Source organism: Triplophysa dalaica, chromosome 1 (genome assembly GCF_015846415.1).
Source record: "Triplophysa dalaica isolate WHDGS20190420 chromosome 1, ASM1584641v1, whole genome shotgun sequence".
Lineage (NCBI taxonomy): Eukaryota > Metazoa > Chordata > Actinopteri > Cypriniformes > Nemacheilidae > Triplophysa > Triplophysa dalaica.
The window spans coordinates 25272426-25298588 of record NC_079542.1 but is presented as its reverse complement, the minus strand read 5'-3'; the positions used below and the strand labels follow the sequence as shown (position 1 = coordinate 25298588).

Sequence of the window (26163 nt, the reverse complement as noted above, 5' to 3'; positions counted from 1 at the left end):
GCAAACATGACAAGGGGCAGACACGACACGATAATCAACGGGTTGGGGTGGGACAATAAAAATAACAAACAAGGGAGGGGGGGCGGGGGCATACAAGGAAACATAGGAAGTCCAGAAGGGGCAGGGCTGGGTGGGGAAGTTCCAACCCTTGGGGACGCGCCAGGGCGCGGAGCCCCAGGAGGCTTGACAGGGGTAGTCCTGGGGGGAACTGTCCTAGTCCCCTGCAGGACTGCTGGACTGGACGGCGGCTGGGCAGCCGGACTTGGGTTCCCACGCCATGTCTCACCTCGAGTTTCATGACAGAATGAACGAGCCAAAGACGAACCCAGTAGGCAGCATGGACGGTACGACGTCGTCCTTGCGGTCTCGCCAGGCCCACTTAATGCTTGGATTCCGCCAGGGGAATTATGGTGACCGGGAGTTCGCCAGGGCATTCTCGGCGGTGGCGGAGGTGACCGATTTTTGTGAGGCGGAGCTGAAGACGATCTTCGGCTGCTGCCTCACACGGCTCCTCACACCGTCGGAGAAGAGGCTGCTGGCTCCCTTAGGGTTTGCGGACATGGTCAGGTACGTGGCCAACCGCGGCGATCCCGGGGGTGGGGTTCCACATGGGACTTTCACCTCACGGTCGAGCGCTGCGGAGGGTCTCGTCCTGGCCGCCGCTGCCCTGGGGGAGTCAGTACCCTCTGGCTCGAGCTCCACGGCCGCCGGTTCTTCTGATGAGTGGGTGGCTAGAGACTCGGGGGCGACGTCGCGGGAAACCTCCTTCCCGGTACTCCCTCGGTCCCCCACTGGCCCGGCTGAGTCAGCCGTGGGCCAGACCGACCGAAGAGGGAGGAGAAGGCCAGGTGGAGGTCGTCTCAGGCCTAAGTTGAGGTCAACTTACAACAGCAGCAGCAACCGGCAACAGTTCCGGGTTCCCCAAGTCCGGGTTCCCCAAGTCCGGAGTTCCCGAGTCCGGAGTTCCCGAGTCCGGAGTTCCCGAGTCCGGTGTTCCCGAGTCCGGTGTTCCCCAGTCCGGTGTTCCCCAGTCCGGTGTTCCCCATTCCGGAGTTCCCCAGTCCGGGGTTCCCGAGTCCGGAGTTCCCCAGTCCGGTGTTCCCGAGTCTGAAGTTCCCCAGTCCGGTGTTCCCGAGTCCGGAGTTCCCCAGTCCGGTGTTCCCAAATCCGGAGTTCCCGATTCCTGTGGTGTCTAACCCTAAATATTTTTTGGGGGGGCGCTGTGGGGAGGCGACGGTCCGTCCGGCACCGAGCCCGGCCCAGCAGCCGCCAGAGGGCGCTGCCCACCCGCTGGAGAGCGCTGCCCAGCCGCCGGAGGTCGCTGCCCAGCCGCCGGCACCTAGCCCGTTCCAGCAACCGGCACCAAGCCCGGCCCAGCCGCCGGTGCCAAGCCCTGTCCAGCCGGCCTTCCGACCGGCGCCAAGCCCTGTCCAGCCGGCCTTCCGACCGGCGCCAAGCCCTGTCAAGCCTCCTGGGGCTCCGCGCCCTGGCGCGGCCCCAAGGGCTGGAACTTTCCCACCCAGCCCTACCCCTTCTGGACTTCCCACGTTTTCTTGTACATGTTCTTGTTTGCGTAGTTGTCTGCTGTTTGCTTCACGCCCTCGTCTTGACTTGTTCCTGTCTCATTGTCCAGTAAGTGTTAGTTTAGTGTTTGTCTCAAGTGTTAGTTTTGTTAGTTTAGTTAGTCAGTGTTTGGTGTTAAAGTTTATATATTCCTGTCTTGTTTTAGCCCACCGTGGGTCTTTGTTTTGCATGTTTTGTTTAGTGTTTATTTGTTAAATAAAATCCTTGTTACATCTACACCGTCTGTGTCTGCCTGCACTTAGGTTCCCACGCCATGTCTCACCTCGAGTTTCATGATATTGTTTTGGATTATGTCCCATTTCAGAGGTGCCCTGAATATCACACAAAAGTTTCTCAATTCCAAGATTAACTGTAATACCTGTGAACTGGGAAACTATTTATTTTAATTATTTAAACCCTTTATAATAAAGAACTATGAACATTTGATTGTTGTGATATACCACAGGCCTGTCTTGGTTAGGTTAACAAAGTAGTTTTTTCTAGCACTTTATTGTGATTTTCACAATATTTGATTGTAATTTCTCACTGAATATACTTTAATGCTCTGTGACCCCCAATAAGTTATTTCCAGTGCATGAACACAGTGAATTACTGTAAATTTCACACAGTACTTGTTTGTTGTGACTTTCTACAGGACAGCACAGATTACTGTGACTTAGTACAGCACATTCTCTTTAATGTGATTTAAAAAATATTTTGACCAGTATTGTAATTTCTCATTGAAACTACAGTAATTCACTGTGACCCCTAATACAGTTTTTCCAGTGCATGAACACTGTGAATTACTGTAGATTTCACATGTTTTTTTACAGTGTAGTCAATGATGTCCCAGTAGTGTCAGTTGCTAACATTCTCCAAATATCTTTTATTATGTTCAACAGAACGAAAAAATGTATGGAGGTTTGGAACAACCTGGGGGAAAGAAATTCATGACAGAATTTTAACTACACAAGGCTACAGTGTTTACATTTCAACTTATAAGCACACATAGTGTAACACATCCGGTATCGGGGATGAAATATCGCACACAAACAGCGGGTAGAGTGTCAAAATGAAAGATGTGTAATGAATCCATAGAATAAAATAAATATCCAAAGGGGAAAAATCCAAATGATAATCCACACAACAAAATAACAGTCCAACAGAAACATCAACAGGAAACCATGCAACAACGAGTCAATGGGAAATGGGAAATAGGAGTCCGAGGAATACAAAAATACATTAATCATTAAACATACGTTACGTTACTTTAATAATTGACCGAGAACAAGACAAAACTGAAGGCTTAAATAGTGTCCATGGGATTGAATACAGGTGGAGTGTAATAAACAACAGGTGCGGGGTAATCAGTACTGTCAGGGGTGCGAGTGCATGATTGTAATCGTAGTCCTGGGGTAAAAGTCTGATGAAACTGAACATAGAGTGCTGGGGAAGGTGTAGATGACAAGGAGGCGTGGCAGACAACGATGGGGACGTTACACAAAGACAGCATGTTTTAATGAAATTCTCTCTCTCTTTCTCCCAGAACCTCAGCTCAAAGGCATCGTCACACGTCTGTATTGTCGGCATGGCTTCTACCTGCAAATGTTACCCGATGGCACCTTGGACGGCACAAAGGACGAAAGCAGCTCCTTCTGTGAGTGCATTTAGATTTTTGTAGAATTGTGGGCCTGTGGGGCTGCGTGCCCTCAAATCTTTTTTAAACTGTAGGGGATTTAATGAGGAACAGTATTATTTAAACACTATCCTTCACCAAATATGTAAGAATTATCATGAGCTTTTATCACAATTATAAGCAATATATTCTCTGTCACCCTTTGTGAGGGAAACAAATATCAGCCCAAAATCCGATGAATTCAAATGATAATGATCGATTATACTTATCTGGATCAAAGTTCATGATTTGGGGAAATCAATTAGCATTACGAGCGGGTAGCAAGTTCCAGATTATGAACATGAACTACAAACAACGTCACGTGTGAAATAAAACAGGACTTTATTACCTAGACTAGCCACATACTAACCTGACATACACACACATACAGTTTAAAATTGTAAGAAGGTTGGTGTTGAAGCAGAGAGAAGAACAGAGCATGGATTTATGGCAGTATATGATATTCAGAAGATCAATAGCCTGAACTAAACATCAGTTTCTTCTTGTAAAGCACCTTTGTTAAAAAGATTAATGATGCTCTATGCATCCATTAATAAGACTTAGTATGATACTTGCACGCCTTGCCCATCAAAAGAAAGAAAGTGTCCTGATGCAGTTTGTTGAGGCTCCAGTTGATCTTGGCTGGATGTGATCACAGAGAACTAGTTTTATGCAGAGGATCTGTATCTGGAAAGACGAGGCAACAGCCTGGCACAAACTTAGTGGTCAATGGTCAAGTCTTCTAGTCCATCCTTTAGAGATAGTTCTACCCTTGTAGAGGTGGCAAGGACAGAACCCGAACAAAAAGAAAAGAAGAGATAAATAGAAAGAACGAACGCCTCGAGAACCAAAAAAAAACCAAGAGACTCTTCTCGTGGTCTCTTTTAAACTGTAAGGATGTCACAACCTACAGACGTGACTGATCCAATCAGGAGATGGCAACTTTGGAGGGAAAGTTAATTTGTCTTTGTTTTCCACCATCGTGTTTTGCATGTGAAACATCAATACATGGTGTAGAGTATTTAGCATAAGCCAAATGGTCGGAATCATTGAAAGAAGCCCTAAAAAAACCCTCCTTGTCCTGGTTTCTTGATACCATCATCAAAAGACCATAGCAAAACCTGGCTCCAGGGGTCTCGTTTTAGGTTGTGCTATCTCACTGAGAGTTAAGATAACCCTCTGGTTTCTCTGTGGGATATTTACGAGTCCTAAGCTTCAAAGTAGGTGAGATATCTCTCTGTATCATCTCTAACTTAACATCTGAGGCTAACCAGAGAAACTTCTCTGACAAATAGGAACTTATGTGATTAAAACTGTCTTTTTCCATGAATGTATCTAAATGTCGAGGTTGTGGCCATGCCCTCTCTCTCTCTCTCTCTCACATTCTCACTCTGGATAGAGACATGGCATTGCTTGTTTGGCATGCCATGTGCTCTCTCGCCGGTCTCGTCTCTGTCCCCGCCCCCGTCTTTGTCCCCGCCCCCTGGTTTCCTTGTTTAGCGTCCCATCGGTGTTTGATTCCCCTCACCTGCCCCTTGTTAACTGTCCTTTGTTAGTTCCCCTATTTAAAGCCCTTATGTGTGTTGTGTTGTCCTGTGCTGTTTCGTTTTGGTTCATTGTTTTGGTTCTTTGCCTTGGTTCGTTGTTGTGGTTAATGATCTTGTCAGTTTACCTTGTCTGTTTACTTTTTCTAGTAGTTTTTTACCCCATCGTGGATTTTTGTTTGAGTAAATAAAGTTTGTGTTTTGCACCGCTGCCTGCACTTGGGTTCTGCCTTCCCCAATTGTGACATGATTATAGTCTCCAAAGAACTAAGTTGATTTCAAACATTTTACACGTTAAAACTCATAAAAACATCTCATAACAACTCATAATTAAAAAAATATATTAGTGACCTATAATCAATCAAATTGTGAGCAAAATTTTTACTTATATTTTCCCATTATTTCATGTTCCCTATAATACTAATATTAGAACCCCGTAATTAGTTCATATCCACAGTAGCTTATTTATGGGTATCCTGATTACAAAATGTAGTGTATGTTCCACTAAGATAGTTGTATTGCATACTGCAGGTTAATGCATACCACGTAATATTAAAAATAGTTACCCCCTAGTTTTAAAATAGAGCATAAATATGTTTTATTCCCCAAACTTTGCATATTGTCCCCCTTTACCTACAGATATGTACTGTAGAGGTAAATTGCGGGCCGTTGAATGGGTCCTGTAGTTTGGTCGCATTTAAAGAACTCATATGTGACCCTGGACAACAAAACCAGTCTTATGTGTCAATTTTTCGAAATTTACATTTTTACATCATCTGAAAGCTGAATAATTAAGCTTTCTAATGATGTATGAGTTGTTTAGGATAGCAAAATACATGGCGGAGATACAGATGTTTATAACACTGGAATCTTAGGGTGCAAAATCTAAACATTGAGAAAATCGCCTTTAAAGCTGTCCATCAGAGCTGCTGTAGCAGACCATCCACTCACAAAAATAACGTTTTTGAGTATTTATGGTAGGAAATGTACAAAATATCTTCATGGAACATGATCTTTACTTAATATCCTAATGATTTTGGGCATAAAAGAAAAATATATAATTTTGACCCATACAATGTATTTTTGGCTTTTACTAAAAAAGTTCCCGTTCTACTTAAGACTGTTTTTGTGATCCAGGGTCACATATGAGAAATTAAAGTCTGGTCACAAAATATTGGAGAGGCAAGTTTAGACAAGCAATGGTTCTACTCAGCTTCTTTCGCTTGTTATCAGAAATAATGTACATGCACTCTATTATTTGTGAATGTGTACCGAAAATTATGGGCAGTCCACGAACGAGCACATGCATATGTTTGTTTATGTTGTTGCGTTGAAACCATGTTAGGACCAAGGACCATTTGAACCTGAAGGGTTCCATAAAGACCATTTAACATCCATAGAAACTTTCTGTCGGACACAAGATTGTTTTGATTATAACAAAAGAACAAAATTATTCTTATAAGAAACTGTGACTGAAAAGGGAACCAAAAATGATTCTTCTATGGCATCAAGAAACTTTTGTTGCACCTTTTTTTTTAAGAATGAAAGTACAAACATTTCTTTGGGGCAATAAAAACAGATGCCAATGAAAAATTAAAAGATTCAATTTCTGACTTTTAATTTATAGCCTTTGGTACTTTGAAAAATCTAAGCACAGTTTGATCACATTGTTGTACAGTCTACAAGCCAGTGTTATTAAAACGTACCTTCTGTTCTCTTGGCTGCTGGAAGAGAAATGATTTGTTTATGTATTTGTTAGCGTCCTATTTTACCACATGGATGATATAGCCAGAGGAATATTAAAGACTACAAAAGTATTTTTCACAGGAATCAAATTTAAATCACAGGGAACTCTTTTTGATTTTTTAGAAATAACTGGAATATTAAAGAGACTTTGTATTTTTCGTCCTAATGTGCAGTATGGGTTCTCCTGATATCTGCAGTATTCTACTCATAAATTGCATTTGCCTTGTGAGACACATTTCTGAACACGGCAAAACAGATGCCCTGTAATGTCTTTTTAATATGAGAAAGTAACAAAACAAAACAGTCAATCCCAAAAGGTTTTTCCACACTTTCCTGCAGATGGCTTGAAAAACTTTGAGAGGCAAAACTGTTATGTCAGTCGATAAAAGTGTTTTCATCCATAAATCTTGAAAAAGTCATTTAACAGTGAGCTGCTGGCTGATTCGGAACGGGTGAGGTGTGATTCAGATATTATGTAAGTGTGTGTTTGCTGCAGTGGGTTTGACAGAGGGAGACCATCTGGGAACAGATGTGGTTGGTGTGTGAAAGTTAAATAACTTTTGCTGGCGCCTCTTGAAATGTGTCTTCTTTTAAAGGTGAAAGAAAGCAAAACCGAGATGATGGGGCAAAACTGTATGATTGTTGTCTTGATTATATTGCTATTATTAAAGACTGTGCATTGAACTGAGATCAAGGTGAAAAATTGCCATTTCAGATTACCGCTTTACCTTGCTATAGTAAATTACTACTTACACTTTTATAACAATAAGAAAAACACTCAGACCAGAGCACTGTTTGAACGCATGTTTACGTTTACTGCGTCATTGCAATACTTCAATACACCACATGGGTGCGCATGCGCAAAACCCATGTTCTATTGCCATTATCTTAGAACATAACAATTCCTCCCCTCCAGCATTGAGCTACTCACGTTAATTAACAAGGGTTTAACATTTACCAACCCAACATTGCACAATTTATTTGAATAATCTTTTTCTTATTTTCTTCACTGTCTGTGCTCACAGTGCATATAGAAATATACATACAAACATTTCTACAAGTCCAGTTTCTGAGGTGGGTTACGGACACACTCAGGATAACTTTTAACCTGATGCTCAGAACTTTGTGAAAGAGATTGTGAACTGGATGTTTCGCTGACTTCTGGTACTGGCACAACAGTGTTTGACGGAGGATAATCTAGTGTAATTAAAACATACTCATCTGAGTCTTGGGAGGTTCCAGGGTGTTCTGCAGTGTTTTGAGGAACATCAGCCTGATTGGTTGCAGCATCGAAAAGCTGATCAATGTCTGCGCCAAACCATATTGTTACCAACTTCATACAGTATTGTTCAAAATAATAGCAGTACAATGTGACTAACCAGAATAATCAAGGTTTTTAGTATATCTTTTATTGCTACGTGGCAAACAAGTTACCAGTAGGTTCAGTAGATTCTCAGAAAACAAACAAGACCCAGCATTCATGATATGCACGCTCTTAAGGCTGTGCAATTGGGCAATTAGTTGAAAGGGGTGTGTTCAAAAAAATAGCAGTGTCTACCTTTGACTGTACAAACTCAAAACTATTTTGTACAAACATTTTTTTTCTTCTGGGATTTAGCAATCCTGTGAATCACTTAACTAATATTTAGTTGTATGACCACAGTTTTTTAAAACTGCTTGACATCTGTGTGGCATGGAGTCAACCAACTTGTGGCACCTCTCAGCTGTTATTCCACTCCATGATTCTTTAACAACATTCCACAATTCATTCACATTTCTTGGTTTTGCTTCAGAAACAGCATTTTTGATATCACCCCACAAGTTCTCAATTGGATTAAGGTCTGGAGATTGGGCTGGCCACTCCATAACATTAATTTTGTTGGTTTGGAACCAAGACTTTGCCCGTTTACTAGTGTGTTTTGGGTCATTGTCTTGTTGAAACAACCATTTCAAGGGCATGTCCTCTTCAGCATAGGGCAACATGACCTCTTCAAGTATTTTAACATATGCAAACTGATCCATGATCCCTGGTATGTGATAAATAGGCCCAACACCATAGTAGGAGAAACATGCCCATATCATGATGCTTGCACCTCCATGCTTCACTGTCTTCACTGTGTACTGTGGCTTGAATTCAGAGTTTGGGGGTCGTCTCACAAACTGCCTGTGGCCCTTGGACCCAAAAAGAGCAATTTTTCTCTCATCAGTCCACAAAATGTTCCTCCATTTCTCTTTAGGCCAGTTGATGTGTTCTTTGGCAAATTGTAACCTCTTCTGCACATGCCTTTTTTTTAACAGAGGGACTTTGCGGGGGATTCTTGAAAATAGATTAGCTTCACACAGACGTCTTCTAACTGTCACAGTACTTACAGGTAACTCCAGACTGTCTTTGATCATCCTGGAGGTGATCATTGGCTGAGCCTTTGCCATTCTGGTTATTCTTCTATCCATTTTGATGGTTGTCTTCCGTTTTCTTCCACGTCTCTCTGGTTTTGCTCTCCATTTTAAGGCATTGGAGATCATTTTAGCTGAACAGCCTATCATTTTTTGCACCTCTTTATAGGTTTTCCCATCTCCAATCAACTTTTTAATCAAAGTACGCTGTTCTTCTGAACAATGTCTTGAACGACCCATTTTCCTCAGCTTTCAAATGCATGTTCAACAAGTGTTGGGTTCATCCTTAAATAGGGGCCACCTGATTCACACCTGTTTCTTCACAAAATTGATGACCTCAGTAATTGAATGCCACACTGCTATTTTTTTGAACACACCCCTTTCAACTAATTCAACTAATTGCCCAATTGCACAGCCTTAAGAGCGTGCATATCATGAATGCTGGGTCTCATTTGTTTTCTGAGAATCTACTGAACCTACTGGTAACTTGTTTGCCACGTAGCAATAAAAAATATACTAAAAACCTTGATTATTCTGGTTAGTCACATTGTACTGCTATTATTTTGAACAATACTGTACGTGTAGGTGAGGGGAGAAAGTATCGTTCCAGGTTGCCACTTTTGTGTAATTGCCTATAGTCTCTAGAAAGCACATTTTGACCAACTTGGAAGGTTCTGAGCTTTGACCGTTTTGGATTTTGGGTACATCGCTTATTTTTCACATATCGACGCAGGTCAGGTTCAAGTAAGTCTTAACGTGAACGAAGACTTCTTCCCATAAACAGCGTGGCTGGAGACTGACCCGTGGTTGAGTGAGCGGAGTTCCTATAATTGCCATGTTTTCCTGCAGGGGCACTCTCTCTCCTTCCATGGCTTTTAGATAGTGCTTAAAGGACTGAATATAGCGTTCAGCGAGGCCATTCATGGCCGGCTGGTAGGGAACAGATGTGGTGTGTTTGTTGCCATTTACTGAATTTTCTCTGACAGAAACTGGCTGCCATTATCACTGACCAACTGCTCTGGTAAGCCAGTATGAGAGAACAATGTGCAGAGAAGGTCAACAGTCTTTGTAGACGTAGCATGCTTGACTGGAAATACTTCTGGCCATTTTGAATATACGTCGACTACAACAAGGACCATTATGTCAAGAAAGAGTCCAGCATAATCAATGTGCACACGTTGCCAGGTACTAGTGGGCCATTCCCATCTGTGCAGAGGGGCTGCCTGTGGCTGACGCTGAATTTGTTGACACCCAGAGCATGTTTTGGCAAACTCGTCGATTTGCCGATCAAGTCCAGGCCACCATACATAGCTTCTAGCCGGACTCTTCAATTTTACAGCTCCTTAATATCCGCCATGTAGTGCGGAAAGGACCTTAGCCTGTAGGTTTGGGGGCACCACAACACGAGTCCCCTACATGATACATCCTTGTGATATTGAAAGCTGTTCGCAAATTTTTGAATAATCAGCAAGCTGTGGATCACCACTAACGTGCCATCCCTTCATTGTCAGATCAAACACTTTGGCCAGTATGGGGTCACGACTTGTTTCCCTCCTCATTTGAGTGCTGGTGATGGGTAAGGGTTCCATTTGGGTGATCTGGAACATGTCCGCCTCTTCTTCAACAGCAGCTGGGCACTCCTGAGGAAGACATGATAGTCCATCAGCATTGCCATGGTACTTCATACTTTTATAATCATGAGCACCAAGGAATAATGCCCAACGCTAGAGTCGTGCAGCAGCCTGTACTGGAACACTTTTACAAGGGTTGAAAATGGCTATTAACGGTTTGTGATCAGTGACCAATGTGAAATGTTTCCCATGTAAATACTGGTTGAACTTCTTAACTCCCCACACCAAACTTAAGCCTTCCCTATCAATTTGAGCATATTTGCGTTCCGCAGCAGTCAAAGATCTAGACGCAAATGCAATTGGCCTCTTTTTTCCGTTAGTCATAGTGTGAGACAATACAGCTCCGATTCCGTATGGTGAAGCATCAAAGGTGAAGAGGAAGACTGAGATCATAGTGTGTTAACACCCTTTCTGATGTGATCAATAGTTTAGCTGTTTTGAAGGCTTTGTCACACTCTTTTTGACCAACTCCAGTTGCTTTCCTGTTGTAGTAACGCATTCAATGAATGTAACGCAGTGGAAAGTTTTGGCAACAATTTGTGATAATAATTGACAAGCCTCAGAAAAGAGCAAAGCTGGCTCACATTTTCGTGTCTTAAAGACCCAATTCACTTTATCTGCCGATTTGTGCAGGCAGCCTTTGTCAACTTAGTGTCCTCAATATTCAATTGAATCTTTAAAAAATTCACACTTACTTTTATTCGCTCTCAACCCATACTGCGTAAGCCTCGCAATAATGAGTGTTCAAATTCTGGGGAGGACATGCCCTTGAAATGGTTGTTTCAACAAGACAATGACCCAAAACACACTAGTAAACGGGCAAAGTCTTGGTTCCAAACCAACAAAATTAATGTTATGGAGTGGCCAGCCCAATCTCCAGACCTTAATCCAATTGAGAACTTGTGGGGTGATATCAAAAATGCTGTTTCTGAAGCAAAACCAAGAAATGTGAATGAATTGTGGAATGTTGTTAAAGAATCATGGAGTGGAATAACAGCTGAGAGGTGCCACAAGTTGGTTGACTCCATGCCACACAGATGTCAAGCAGTTTTAAAAAACTGTGGTCATACAACTAAATATTAGTTAAGTGATTCACAGGATTGCTAAATCCCAGAAGAAAAAAAATGTTTGTACAAAATAGTTTTGAGTTTGTACAGTCAAAGGTAGACACTGCTATTTTTTTGAACACACCCCTTTCAACTTATTGCCCAATTGCACAGCCTTAAGAGCGTGCATATCATGAATGCTGGGTCTTGTTTGTTTTCTGAGAATCTACTGAACCTACTGGTAACACGTAGCAATAAAAAATATACTAAAAACCTTGATTATTCTGGTTAGTCACATTGTACTGCTATTATTTTGAACAATACTGTAACTCATGTGCATTTCAGTTTGACCTTCTCAAAGTACTGTTTGTAATCCTTGTGTGATATTATTGATAGTGCCGATTCCGTGTCAAGTTCCATCTTTACTTTCATCCCTTCAATGACTGGAGAAACCCAGATAATTTTGTGTTCTGTCTCTTTGAGAGAGTGCAACTCTAAGCATGACATACCTGCAGCATCTGAGCTTTCTGAATTTGATTCAATAAGTTCATTTACCTTCCTACTTCCTTTTCTGGCAAATTATTTTCCCTTTTTCTCGGATGGTCTGATTTTACACATTTTCTGCATGTGTCCCTTTTTGTGAGATTGTCTACACTCTTTCTCTTTAAACCAGCAGTCAGCTGAATCATGTGACTTTCTACCACAACGGTAACTTGCTGAACTTTTTTCACTTAGCTTTGTTGCAAGTTCATGTACTTGGCATTCTGCTGGCGATTTCCTTTGCAGTTCTAGTGTATCTCTAGCTGCCATTTCCATTGCTCGCACGAGCATGAGCTCTCTCTCTGTAACAAGCCTCTTTGGAGTGCTCTCTCTGTGCAGACCGCAGACGAGCCTATCGCGTCAGACAACCCTTTGCCAAATTGGCAGTGTTCCGCAAGCCTTCAAAGCCCGGCCATACATGCAGAAAATGTTCTCATCGGAGAAAGCGAAAACGCTCCGCAATTACCAAGGGCTTTGGATTTAAATGCATTTGCAGAACATCAACAATTTCTTTAAATGTCTTTTCCGCATGCTTTGTTGGTGCAGTTAAGCTGAGCAAGAGGTTGCATGTTTTCGCTTCCATTACACCCAGGAGAACGGCTACTTTCCTGCTCTCCTTGATGGCATTGGCTAAACAATAGTGTTCAACTCTCTCCATATATGACGACCAATCTTCCACGGTACTGTCAAAAACATCCATTAGTCCGACACAGGCCGCCACTTCCGTTTATTTTTCCCGTCCCTTACTTTGTTTTAGTTTAATAATGTCTCTTTTGCCATTACTCACGCAAGAGTAGGCCTTGGTGTTCCCTGCAGCCATAGCAGGAAATTTTCCAAATTAGACAGGAATTCCACTTTTGAATGTGTTCCATTTACATTGCACGAGGGGTCCTTTGAATCTCGTTGCCAATTCTGCTATGTTCTACACTTTCATAACAATAAGAAAAACAGTCAGACACTCTGTTTGAACGCATGTTTTCTTTTACTGCGTCATTGCAATACTTCAGTACACCACATGGGTGCACATGTGCAAAACCCATGTTCTATTGCCATTGCCTTAGAACAAAACAAATACTCATACTGTACTGTTAAGTGTGTGTCGTCTGTGTGTGTGTGTGACATCTGAAGTCATTTGCCATTTTAAACGCTCTAGAAAATAAAGAAATCTGTAAAGGCACCATTGACAGACTAAGCCAAATAATCTCTGCTTCACACGTAAAGATATCTCTCCCCCACTCTCTCTTTCTTTGACTGAGGTCTGATGTTAGTGTTCTCTCTCTCTCTTTCTCTCTGTGTTTGAGGGTCAGATGTAAGAGGTGTCCTCTCATTAGCAGTAAGGGGGTCTCGGTGAAGCTGCTCTATATGCAGCACACTGCGGCGTATGCTAATTACTTCCCAAAACCGCCAAATCAGCACCAAGAGAGAATAAATAATTAACACAATCTGATTCATATCTGGAACCGCTCTGTTACAATGATATATGATTCCAGCATAAATGGTTCTAACAGTTGCAATATTCCTGATTGATGCACAGTTCCTGATAGAGTTCCTGATAGAACAGTTTTTATAGCCAAGTGTTCCTGAACATACGAAAACACTCTCATGTAACATTTGCATTGCTCAAAAACACAATGGAGAGGTCTCTCAGAGATGCTTAAAGCTCATATATGTTTAAAACCAGATTCAACCCACTTTATTGCAACCCAATATGCCTATAGTCTTGGCACTTCTGAATAGGGATGCACCGATACTACTTTTTCCTTTCCGATCCGATTTCGATATCGTATCGGCCGATTCCGATTCTGATCCGATACTAGCACTGTTTTTCATGATCAAAGTCGACTTGCATATTTTAACTTTTATTGCCAGAGGTGGATAGTTAAGCATGTTTACTTTCAAGTACATTTTAAAATATCCGTACATAATCAGAGTACTTTGGACAAAAAATGATTTCCTACAGTATGAAGCACATCATACTTATTCCACTACAGTCCATAAATAAATGTTGTTGTTTTTTACTTTAAATCCATGAGGATATTTTAATCTACCATTTTCCTTTACTCAAGTAGGCTATTTTTAATTAAAAGTGTAATTTATTTACTTAAATGTAATTAAGTGCTGTATTAAACTTAAAAATACATACAAAACAAAAATGTGGTCTCATAAAGCACATATACTTACAAAATGTTTAACAAATAAATCTCTGTTTATTACACAAAGCTATATCAATATAAAAGTATTCAAACTCGCTCATGCACATCCTGGACACAAAATGATGCGCTTAATACATTCGCTTTCTACGTTATTTAAAGTCATGCGCATTGGACGCAGAATGATGCGCTTAATGCACCCGCTTCACTCACGAGCATCCAGGATAGAGATGATCCTGTTGTCGCGGGGATCTTTGCTTCCCAAGTTCAAAACAGTTATAACACAAAGAGAAGAGATATGTTATGTGTTTAAATCATAGAACATTGAATCCATCCTAAAGTTAAAAGTTATGTATGAATGACGCATAACATAGTCCGCTTCCAGTGCTTGAATCTAATAACGATACACTCGAGTGCTGTCTCCGGCAAAATGCATTTTAAACAAAACCACAATCTATTATCTAGTGATTATGAAGTATATTGAAAACTTTGGAACGAGTAACGTCCTGACTGTTACCGGACACACGCATGCTGGATGGAGATTGACAGATGACCGCACCAGCGGAGGTCAGAGTTTTTTAATTATGCTTTATTGGTTTATTCCTCGCATAAAGCTATCAAAATACATGACATCGAAAACAGTGCATGACAACGTTTATGGTAATTTCCTGATAGTAAATCATTTTTGAAGCTCTAGAGTAACATCCACGGGTATCGCAACGGATCGGACTGAAGAAAACGTCTCCGGTTACTTTCGTAACCTCGGTTCCCTGAGAAGCGGGAACGAGACATTGCGGAGACCGCATATGAAACTCCTCCTCTTTTTCACTTTTCCTGAAATCTTATAGGATAACGCCAGTAAAAAAACTGGCCAATTGTCGCAAGAATGCAACCGTATGCAAATACTGACGAATCCAGACAGTATAAATACAGTGCATGTGACGACAATCCTCAGAATCTACGAGAGAACGCCTGCACGGTGATAAGCGGCGAACACGGCGTTCTCCGCAATGTCTCGTTCCCGCTTCTCAGGGAACCGAGGTTACGAAAGTAACCGGAGACGTTCCCTTTCGAGAGCGGTCACTTCGACATTGCGGAGACCGCATATGGAACGGTAGTACAATCCCGCCGTGAGAGCTTGCAAAATCAGCCAGAAAAACTGGGTTAAAACACACAAGCATGGGAAGCATACTATTTTAACCATTCACGAGGTCGCTAAGCGTCAACAGCTGATTGGCTTAAATCGGCCAATAAACTGCTAAATCACTGAACCGGCCAATGAACTGCTATATCGGGCTCCTGCCAAATTTGCATATCCAAACCCAACGAATGCAGCGGGCTGCGCTGAAACAGGGCAGACACCACAACAGTAAGAGCCAGCACGGTATCCCGGGCGGATATAACAGAGATATAAAAGTACACCAAGCACAGCATAAACAGCAACGCGGCAACCACTGTGTAGCATAAGCGATTATAAAGTAGAAGATAAAGAGTCATCAGCACTCACCGAGAGGACTTGAGACGACAAAGAGGACACGTCCAATCTGTAGAACCTGGCGAAAGTGTTCTGCGAAGACCAGCCAGCCGCACAGCATATGTCCTGAATAGATGTGCCCCTAGACCAAGCCCACGAAGAGGCGATAGCCCTAGTCGAATGAGCTCTGATACCGAATGGGCAGTTCTGTCCCTGACTCTCATACGCTAAGGTAATAGCGTCCACCACCCAGTGAGAGAGCCTCTGCTTTGAAACAGCCCGACCTTTAGTTCCCCCACCATAGCAGACGAAGAGCTGTTCAGACTGCCGAAAACCGGCCGTGCGATCAATGTAAGCCCGCAAAACCCTTACCGGGCAGACCGCTCTCGGAGCGTTTGCATTCTGCGAGTCTGACGACTCGGAAAACAAAGCGGGCAAAGAAATGACCTGTGCTCTAAATGGGGTAGACATAGACTTTGGCACATAACCCGATTTCGGCCGGAGAGTGACATTGCAGTCGCCGGTTCCAAAACGAATGAAATCAGCGCCGACTGAGAGCGCTTGTAAATCCCCTATGCGCTTAGCCGAAGCAAGGGCAAGAAGGAGAACGGTTTTTAGAGTGAGCTCTCTTAGGGAAGCCGCGTCCAGAGGCTCGAATGGGGGAAAGGAGAGAGCCTTCAACACCAGCGCTAAGTCCCAAGGCGGCACCGAAGGGGATCGCGGTGGAAAAAGTCTCCTCGCTCCTCTGAGGAATCTGACTACCAGCATGTGCCTTCCAATGGATTGCCCATCAACCGGGGAACGAAACGAGGCGATAGCAGCCACATAAACCTTCAGTGTTGACGGGAGTCCGCCGCTGTCCAGCCTGTGCTGCAGGAAGCATAAAATATCAGACACGGGGCAGGACATCGGGTCGATATTGTTACTACTGCACCATTTAACAAACACCCCCCATTTGAGAGCGTATAAACGCCTGGTGGAAGGCGCTCGACACTCCGAAATAGTGTCAAGTACACGCTGAGGAAGTGCATTTAAAACCCCCGAAGAGGCCAGGCATGAAGACTCCACAGCTGCGGGCTGGGGTGAAATATCGTGCCGTTCGCTTGGGACAACAGGTCTCTCCTGAGGGGAATCCGCCACGGCGGTGCCGTTAACAATTCGCTTAGGTCCGGAAACCACGGTTGATTCGGCCAAAACGGAGCGACGAGGATCACCGTCGCCGTCTCCTCTCTGATTTTGCACAGCACCAGGGGCAAAATCTTCACCGGAGGAAACGCGTAAAGCCGAACGTTCGGCCATCGCACCGTCAGAGCGTCGCTCCCCATGGGGGAATGGGTCAGCGAGAAATACAGCGGGCAGTGCGCGTTCTCGCTCGTCGCGAATAAATCCACTTCCGCCGTCCCAAAGCGCTCCCAAATTGACCGCACTGAGTCTGGATGAAGCCTCCATTCTCCGTGCGGAAGACCCTCCCTCGAAAGCATGTCCGCTCCGCAGTTCAGACGACCGGGGATATGCGCTGCCCTGACAGAGAGTAGATGCCGATCTGCCCACAGTAGGAGACTCGCAGCCTGTTTGAAAAGAGTTCCTGAGCGGACTCCTCCCTGGCGATTTATGTACGAAACCACGGACATGTTGTCGGTGCGAATCAGGACATGTTTCTTCTCCAGTCTCGACTGGAAAGTATGGAGAGCTAGAGACACCGCCATCAGCTCCAAGCAATTTATATGCCATTTTCTCTGTGACTGTGTCCAAAGGCCGGATGCCGGCATGCCCTCGCACACTGCACCCCATCCCGAGGACGACGCATCCGTCGTAACGACTATGCGTCTCGTAACCAGCCCCAGGGGAACTCCCCGACTGAACATGCTTGGGTCGCGCCATGGGCTCAGGGCACTGAGGCAACTGAGTGTAACCGGGACTCGCACTCGACCCGAGGACCATGCTTTCCATGGAACACGAGCCTTCAGCCAAAACTGTAGCGGTCGCATGTGCAGAAGACCCAGGTGGCAGACCGCCGAGGCTGACGCCATGAGACCCAATAGCCTCTGAAACTCCCTCAGTGGAACAGACCGACCCGGCCTGAGCAGATGTAGAGCTGAAGAGATGGACTCCGTCCGCTCTTGAGAGAGGCGAGCGCGCATCTCCACTGAGTCGAAACATACCCCCAGATACGTTATTGACTGACTCGGAGTGAGCTTGCTTTTCTGCATGTTCACGCGTAGCCCCAGGGATGTCAAGTGACGAAGCAGCATTTGCGTATGACCGGATAGCGCCTCCCGTGAGTGGGCTAAAATTAACCAGTCGTCCAGATAATTCAGAATGCGCATACCGCTCGCTCTGAGAGGGGAAAGCGCCGCGTCCACGCACTTCGAGAATGTGCGCGGTGCTAATGCCAGTCCGAACGGGAGTACGGCAAATTGGTACGCTGAACCCGCGAAAGCGAATCGCAGAAACTTTCGGTGGCGCTTGGCTATCTGAACATGAAAGTACGCATCCTTCAGATCCACGGATGCAAACCAGTCCCCGGGACGCACTTGTGCCAGGATCTGTTTTAGAGTTGTCATTCTGAACGCTCGCTTGTGAAGGGCTCGGTTGACGGGTCTCAAGTCCAGAATCGGACGCAGACCACCATCTCTCTTGGGCACTACAAAGTACCGGCTGTAAAACCCGCTTTCTCGCTCGTTCGGAGGGACACGCTCGATCGCTCCTTTCGCGAGCAGGCTGCCGATTTCCTGCCTCAACACAGGCGCATTTTGCGCTGACGTAAGCGACGGAACCACACCGCTGAAGCGGGGAGGTCTTCGTCTGAACTGCAGGGTGTACCCGTGTTCTATCACATTTAGTAGCCAATGAGAAATGTCCGGAATGGCCTTCCACGCGTCCAGAAACAGACATAATGGCCGAATCTCTTCGGGCGTTACCGTCAGCGGACCGTTTAGGGAAGCACGCTGGTGCAGCGAGGCTAATTGCACTGGCGGGGAAATAGCCCGTGCGTGAGACTCCAGCCGTCTCTCGCCCACGGGAAAGACCGTGGACGAGGGAAGGCTGGTTATAGTCGGGATTAACTGCGGCTTCGCGCTGCACCGTGGCAGGGCAAGGAACGCAGCATTGGTCGTGTGAGGGGGAAAGAGCTCTTTTTGTGAACAGGTATGTGTTTTTATTGCATTTACACAGACATTTACAACATTGCAATGTTCGCCCGCAACCGCGGGGGAAAACTGATGCAAACAGCGGCGTTTGGGGGCCACCGGAACGCTCACAAACTCTCTCCTCCTCTTTATAGGTCCGTCAGGATGACGGCTTGGCAGACGATGACGCTCCGCCGTCGTGGCGCGGCGGTCCTCTCTGCGGTCCTCCCTTCGGCCCGTACCTCTTCTTAGGCGGGCCCGACCATTGTTTAGGCCGTGCATCCGGCTCACGACCTCGAGAAGCCTGGGCGGAAGCAGCGTGCTGTTTGGTCGGCCTCTGCGCGGAGTGCGACGCGGATGAAGAACGGGCTCTAGGAGACGGTTGATAAGAGCGTCGCGGGAGCACGTGACTCATGGCCTTGGCGCGCTTTTGCGTCTCCCCGAAGCGCTCCACCACCGACTCCACGACGTCACCAAAGAGGCCGGAGGGAGTGATCGGGGCGTTGAGGAGAGACTTACGGTCAGCGTCTTTCAGGTCCGCCAACGTAAGCCAGAGATGACGGTGTAGGACGACCATGAACCCCATGGATCGGCCGATAGCTTGTGCGGTCCGCTTCGTTGCCATCAGAGCGAAGTCGGTCGCTGCCCTCAGATCCCTCGTGGCGTCCGCCTCCAGGCTGCCGCTATCCAGCGACTGAAGGATCTTAGCCTGGAACACCTGCAGCACCGCCATTGCGTGCAAAGCGGAAGCGGCTTCTCCGGCGGATGCGTAAGCCTTACCGGCGAGATGAGCGGTAAACCTGCACGGCTTCGACGGCAGGCCTGGGTCCGAGCCCAGCGAGGTGGTAGAAGGGCACAAATGAGCGGCGAGGGTCTCCTCGACGGGTGGCATGCGCACGTAACCGTGGGCCTCCGCTCCGACCACGTGGGCGAACATGGATTGCGTAGCGGCGTGAACGCGCGCCGACTGAGGAGCAGACCACGATTTCACCACGTGCTCGTGGACATCTGGAAAGAATGGCGCACTCCTCTTTGATGTGGCCTGACGGCGGCCCGCCTGAAGGTACCACGAGTCGAGCTTACTTTTTGCCGGCTCCTCAGGTGAACTCCAGGTGATGTCGAGCTCGCTGACGGCCTCCTCGAGGACCCTCATGAACTCCTCGTGGAGGTCCGGGGTGCTCTCTAGGTCGGGGCGATCCCGCTCCGACCCTGCCCAGTCCTTGTCTGAAGCCGAGATGGACATGGAGTCGTCGTCCTCCTCAGCGCCGAAGGAAACGGCGCCCAAGACGGAAGGCGGGGGACGAAGACTCTCGTCGGCGTAGAGGACTGGGGAATGGGGTGACGGCAGAGGACAGCGGCCCGGAGCCGTGTCGTCGCCGCTCCCCCTTGGAGCGGGTAGACTCACCAGCGACTCGTTGGTGGCAGTGAGCCTTGACCCTATATTTCCACGAGCGATGTTCCTGCGAGTTCTCAAGACACGCGCCGGCAGGTCCGCACAGTGCGCGCAATCGGACTCGCAGAATGCAGCCTCCGCATGAGCCAGGCCCAGGCAGGCAATGCAGTGCTCGTGCGTATCCTGCGGGTCAATGGGACCCGCGCAAAGACGACAGTATGAAGCCATCGGATGCGGTGAAAAATATCCAGTTGCGTCTTCAACGATGGCAGCGTGAAAAAGAAGATTCTGAGGATTGTCGTCACATGCACTGTATTTATACTGTCTGGATTCGTCAGTATTTGCATACGGTTGCATTCTTGCGACAATTGGCCAGTTTTTTTACTGGCGTTATCCTATAAGATTTCAGGAAAAGTGAAAAAGAGGAGGAGTTTCATATGCGGTCTCCGCAATGTCGAAGTGACCGCTCTCGAAAGGGAACCCGTCAGTCCGATACCCGATCCAGCAAAAAAAGACCCGGATCGGCCCAAATTCTGATCCAGAGTATCGGTAAAAGGTATATGATAAAGTATCATTCTACACCACAAAAAAAACACTTCCTCTTCCTTAGATAAAAGCCATAAACAATGGTCGGAATAGTGTATTTGAAGCATAAAGTTACAAACGTTTGTAGCAATTTACCAAAACATTTATGTCAACTTGATTTCTCATGATCAAAAGATGTCATGTACTTCACAATAGAACAATGGAAAACAAATGTGTATTCCCAAAGACATAGCTGGAAGGACATTGATATGTTTAATTTCAGAGTTCCGTGAGCTGATATCAGGAATTATTTACAGCTTTTAAAAAAAAAAATTGTGACACATCGTGTCGTCTGGTCACCCTAGTTAGACTATTCTCACATGACTCATGATGTGTTTTGGGAAAGATGATACAGGACAAAATTATTAGTTTTAGAATAAATTGGGATCTAGAAAACTGTTGAAATACAGTACTGTCACAAGAACATATGGAACATCTGCTGATCTTCAATCAAAACCAGCCCTGACCAGGACACTTTTATCATCCAAAGTCTTAATTAATAAAAAATAATAATAATTTATTTATTTATAACATGCCTTTCTTTCACTCAAGACACTACAAAATGGTCAAACCATTACAATACAAAAAGAATAATAACAATAATTAGAATCAATTAAACAACAATTACAGCATTCACTGCTTAATTTACCTCATTAAAAAGACAAGTCTTAAGAAGTTTCTTAAAACAATCAAGAGAGGGAGAGGTCCTGATTGAAGAGGGCAGTGTCTTTCACAGACCTTGGAGCCATACAAGAAAACGACCTTCGTCCTATAGTTTTGAGTTTAGAACGGGGCTGAACGAGCATAAGAGAATCATAAGAACAAAGAGACTGTGCAGATGTTGACAGTGTGACCATGTTACAGATGTATTCTGGTGCCATCCCATATACTGCTTTATAGGTTAAGACAATTACTTTAAAATCAATCCAAAATCATACTAGAAGCCAATGTAATTTAGAAAGCACAGGAGTAATGTGTTCTCGTGAAGACATGTAAGTCAGTACATGAGCAGCCGAGTTTTGTATGTATTGCAACCTTTTTATCGAATTACCTGGGTAACCTGCGATAAGTGACTTGCAATAGTCAAGTCTAGATGTTATAAAGGCGTGAATAAGCCTTTCTGCATCAGGCATAGATAGAAAGGGCCATATGCGTGCGATATTCTGTAGATAAAAAAAAAACTACTTTTGTGATATGTTTAAAGGTGGGCATTAAAACTCAACTGTGCGTCAAAAATAACACCCAGGTTCGCACCTTCTCAGAAGGGGAGATCAGGCTTTCGTCCCACATCAGTGCAATTGATTTATGTTTATTAACGGAAGCTGGAGCGCCTATCAGCAATACCTCCATTTTGAGTTTAATTTAAGAAAATTCTGTCTCATCCAGGTAATAAGTTCCACTAAACAAGCAGATAAATATATCAATAGTATAATATAGTACCAATATAACTCTGGGTGTTATCTGCATAGCAGTGAAAACCCAGACCACACTTTATAATAATTTGTCCGAAAGGCAGCATATAAATACCGAAAAGAATAGTACCCAGTACTGATCCCTGCCGTACACCCTCTGTTAGGGGAACAGTCTGGGACCTATTTGAAACAGAATAAACAAATTGTGTACGCTCAGAAAGATTTGACTGAAACCACATAAGACATGTACCGGAGAGCCCAATCCACCTATGTAGTCTATCCAGTAGAATAGTATGAGAGATGGTATCAAATGCATCACTTAACTCTAACAAAAATAAAATGCCACAAGCTCCTGAGTCAGCTAGCACAAGAACGTTCATCACCTTCAGTGGGGCAGGTTTTCTAAAACCAGATTGAAATGGTTCTAACAATTTGTCTAGAGAGAGATGACTTTACAGTTGGCTAACTACCACACGTTCCAGGCATTAGCTAAGAATGGCAAGTTTGAAATAGGCCTATAGTTTGACATATTGTCAATATAACTCCCTGCTTACTTAAGGACAGGCTTGATTGCTGCTGTTTTAAGAGCCAAAGGGACAACCCCAGAATCAATTGATGAGTTAACGATGGCTGTGATATCTGCGACAATGACTGGCAGGCATTTCATCAAGACAGTAGTGGGAAGTGGATCAAGTATGCAAGTAGTCGGATTCATTGCTGAGACAAGTTTAGATATTAAGTCACAGTTAACAACAGTTAAACTAGAGAAATTAGAAACATGAGAATTAGGCAGGTGCAAGTCCACCAATTCAGATGAATCATGAACAGCTGCAATAGCACTGTTTTATCCGCAATTTTACGTGAGAAATAATTGAGAAATTCTGTACACTGCTCGGAGGAAGAACAACTTTCCCTAGTAGTGGGCCTGATCAGACTGTTAATGGTATTAAATAAAACACGTGGGTTAAAGACTCCTCTGATGATAATATTTGAGTAGTATTTTGAATAGCATTTTTCATTGCATTATGGTACTCAGTCTGAAGTTGCTCGAAAATAAATTTATGCACGGTCAAATCAGACTACCTTTATTGTTGCTCAAGCTGCCTACCGATTGCCTTGAGTTCTCGAAGCTCAGAAGTGTACCAGACCTCTTAAAGGAAACAACACGTGTCTTTAAAGGGTCAAACACGAGAGTAGCATTATTCTGATCAATAGAGTGGACAACTGGTAAATTGCTAATGGTGTGAGAGAGAGCGGCCGAGTTCATATCTCAGATTTTTCTAAAACTAATTACATGCTGTTTTATAGATGGCAGACAGGTCGGAAGACTAAAAGTAAGAAGTTTGTGATCACTTATACAGATGTCAGTATACTCGAGCTGATCAATAAACACACCAGTGGTACAAACCAAATGAAGTGTGTGAGCGTACTTGTATTTAATCTGATACATGTTGTATCAGATTAAAACACTCTAAGATTTCCATAAAACAAACAGCATTGTTCAGCAAACCTGATAGTATGAAGGCAAACACCTCCATTTGATGCAGCAGAGTTCTAAAGATAGGTGAGATGAGTGGAGCAAACAGCACACTCTGTTTTTTGACGACGTTTCAAGCTTCTTCGGGACCAGTCTGAGCATATCCCAGTTCCGCCAACAGAAAGACTCCTGCGAGAACCCTGATGGCCATACCTGGGTCGACGAAGAAGATGTAGCGGTCGCAATCCCTCCAACACAGATGGGGAAGCTTCAATCTATAACTCTTACCTCTATATAATTATATCTGTTTAATGCAAACGTTAAGACATATACCTTCAACATTCAATTGTAGGTATTTGTCTTTATGTGTGTTTAGGTCAAAAAATATTGTTTTATTAATAATAATTTATTTAATAAAAATAGTTTCAAGACTAACTTTACTGTACATTCTCAGTTACTTATTTTTGATAATTTTCAGAGTACTGGGTATCTAATTGTTGTGGTTGTCGTGAGTTCATGTTCTCTAGTCCACATTGGCCTACCAGATTCATGTATTCAAGATACAATACAACAGTTTATCTTTAATTTATTCAGGCAAACTTTTAAGATTTACACAGATTAGTATCAGGTTCCCAGATTGCACAGACTGAAAAGAACAGCTGGTATGGCAGTGTTAGGTGTTCCATCATAGTATCTGCCCCCTTGGAGAAGAGGGTATGCAGTCTGGCGGACTGGCCCTGCTCATGTCATTATCATTTTCAATTGAACCAGGAGTTGATTATGTAATGGCTTAAAGCGCCCTAACACACAGGGTTTCTGCCAATCTCATATTCATCTTGAGTACCGATAGAGTAGTATTGCATATGTCATATCTGTGAAGAGAATTTAGTTTGATCACATTTATAAAAGATAGATACAGCTCTACGATTACTTCCGAAATCATTCAACCCATGCGAGGGGAGGGTTAGCCTGAACTAAAGCACATTGTAAACAAAACAGACATCAGTTTTACTTACCGCATGCGGTTCATGTCCAGCATCTTTAGCGCTGGGACGGCTCCATATATCAGTTTCAAGAGATCTCCAAACACAGCGTTATATCCACCGTTTATATAACATTCATCACCCAAATGCAGTGAACAAACAAACACCTGAACTTCGCGAACATGCTCTCTCTCTCCTGAACACAAGTGAAAGTGACGTCTGCGCATGCTCCTTCTCCTGCTCTCCTTCTCCTGCTCTGGGCATGCCTCGTGCTTTTCCGGGAAAATTGTCCAATAAGGGACTAAGAAATAAAAGAAAAAACTTTCCGAAACCTGTACGATCGTGGGGGAAGTGTATTGAGCACAGCAATGCTATGTAATATGCCCAACTCGTTTTTTGACAAGTTGACCATTTTAAGCAAGAGAAGACTGCACGACCTGACCTGACTCCACTTGAAATAAGAGGAAAAGTGGACGAGAGAGCGACAGGCAATCAGATGAGCTGGCTATGCATATAGATTCCATTCATTACTAGGACAAATTGCTGAACTTTTCACCTAAAGGAAATTAATGAAATATTGAGAAAAAACTCAAACTGACTTGTGGAATGACCTAGATGATCACAGAGATTCACAGACGTCACATTAACACTGCGTTTCAGAAATTACAGCGACATTTAAATATGAAAATAAATCACAAAAATCACTGAATCACAAAATGAATTTTATGTGCATTTGGAATTTAACCGTCATTCCTAAACCCACGATAGGGGCTGGACCTGGACTTCTTAGCCAAGAGCAGCCCTCAGTCTGTTCTGTCCTTCTGCGATTGCGTTCCAGGCTGATAGTGCTTGAGTTTTGCGTTCCAAGGTCAAGGTATTCAATGCTTCATTTGTTGTGCAGATAGGAAGTTAAGCCAACCATACATAAAACAATCTATAAAACAACATAAAACATAAACCATTACATTTTCAATGTAAAAACTCATTAAAATAGAGAATGTCATTACAATCTGTCTTACAACTTGTACTCATCCACTCCACATAGGAGCTGAGCGTGCCTAGTGTTGCCCAGGTTGTCATCTCTTACAATTTTTATTAATGAACTCTACCGCTGATGGGTCAAAAGCATTCTTGTATTGTCTAGTTCGTTACATTCCCTTAAATTCAGCATGTAAGGGATGGTTAAAATCTCCAATGATAGCATTCGCTTTACGTTGAAATAGAGTTGAATAAATACATGTTAGATTAAGTTGATGTTCACCTATTACCTTACTTACCCACTTGACAATCTGGTGCAGGAAAATTTTTATTCTTTACTGTCAGACTACCATACCATGATGTAATAAAGAATGACAGAACTGATTAAATAAAAGCAGATAAAATAGTATCATTATAGATCTATCAATATGGGAGGGGTGTGGT

At 44.0% G+C, this 26163-nt stretch overlaps 1 protein-coding gene across 1 annotated transcript in view; it reads left to right on the top strand.

Annotated features, from left to right (window-relative positions):
• The window catches only part of fgf11a (fibroblast growth factor 11a), a 90408-nt gene that overhangs the window by 37243 nt on the left and 27002 nt on the right, over nucleotides 1–26163 (top strand). The window contains exon 2 of the mRNA XM_056745797.1: nucleotides 3110–3220. Coding sequence (XP_056601775.1) covers nucleotides 3110–3220 — 111 coding nt within the window. The remainder of the gene's footprint in view (nucleotides 1–3109; nucleotides 3221–26163) is intronic.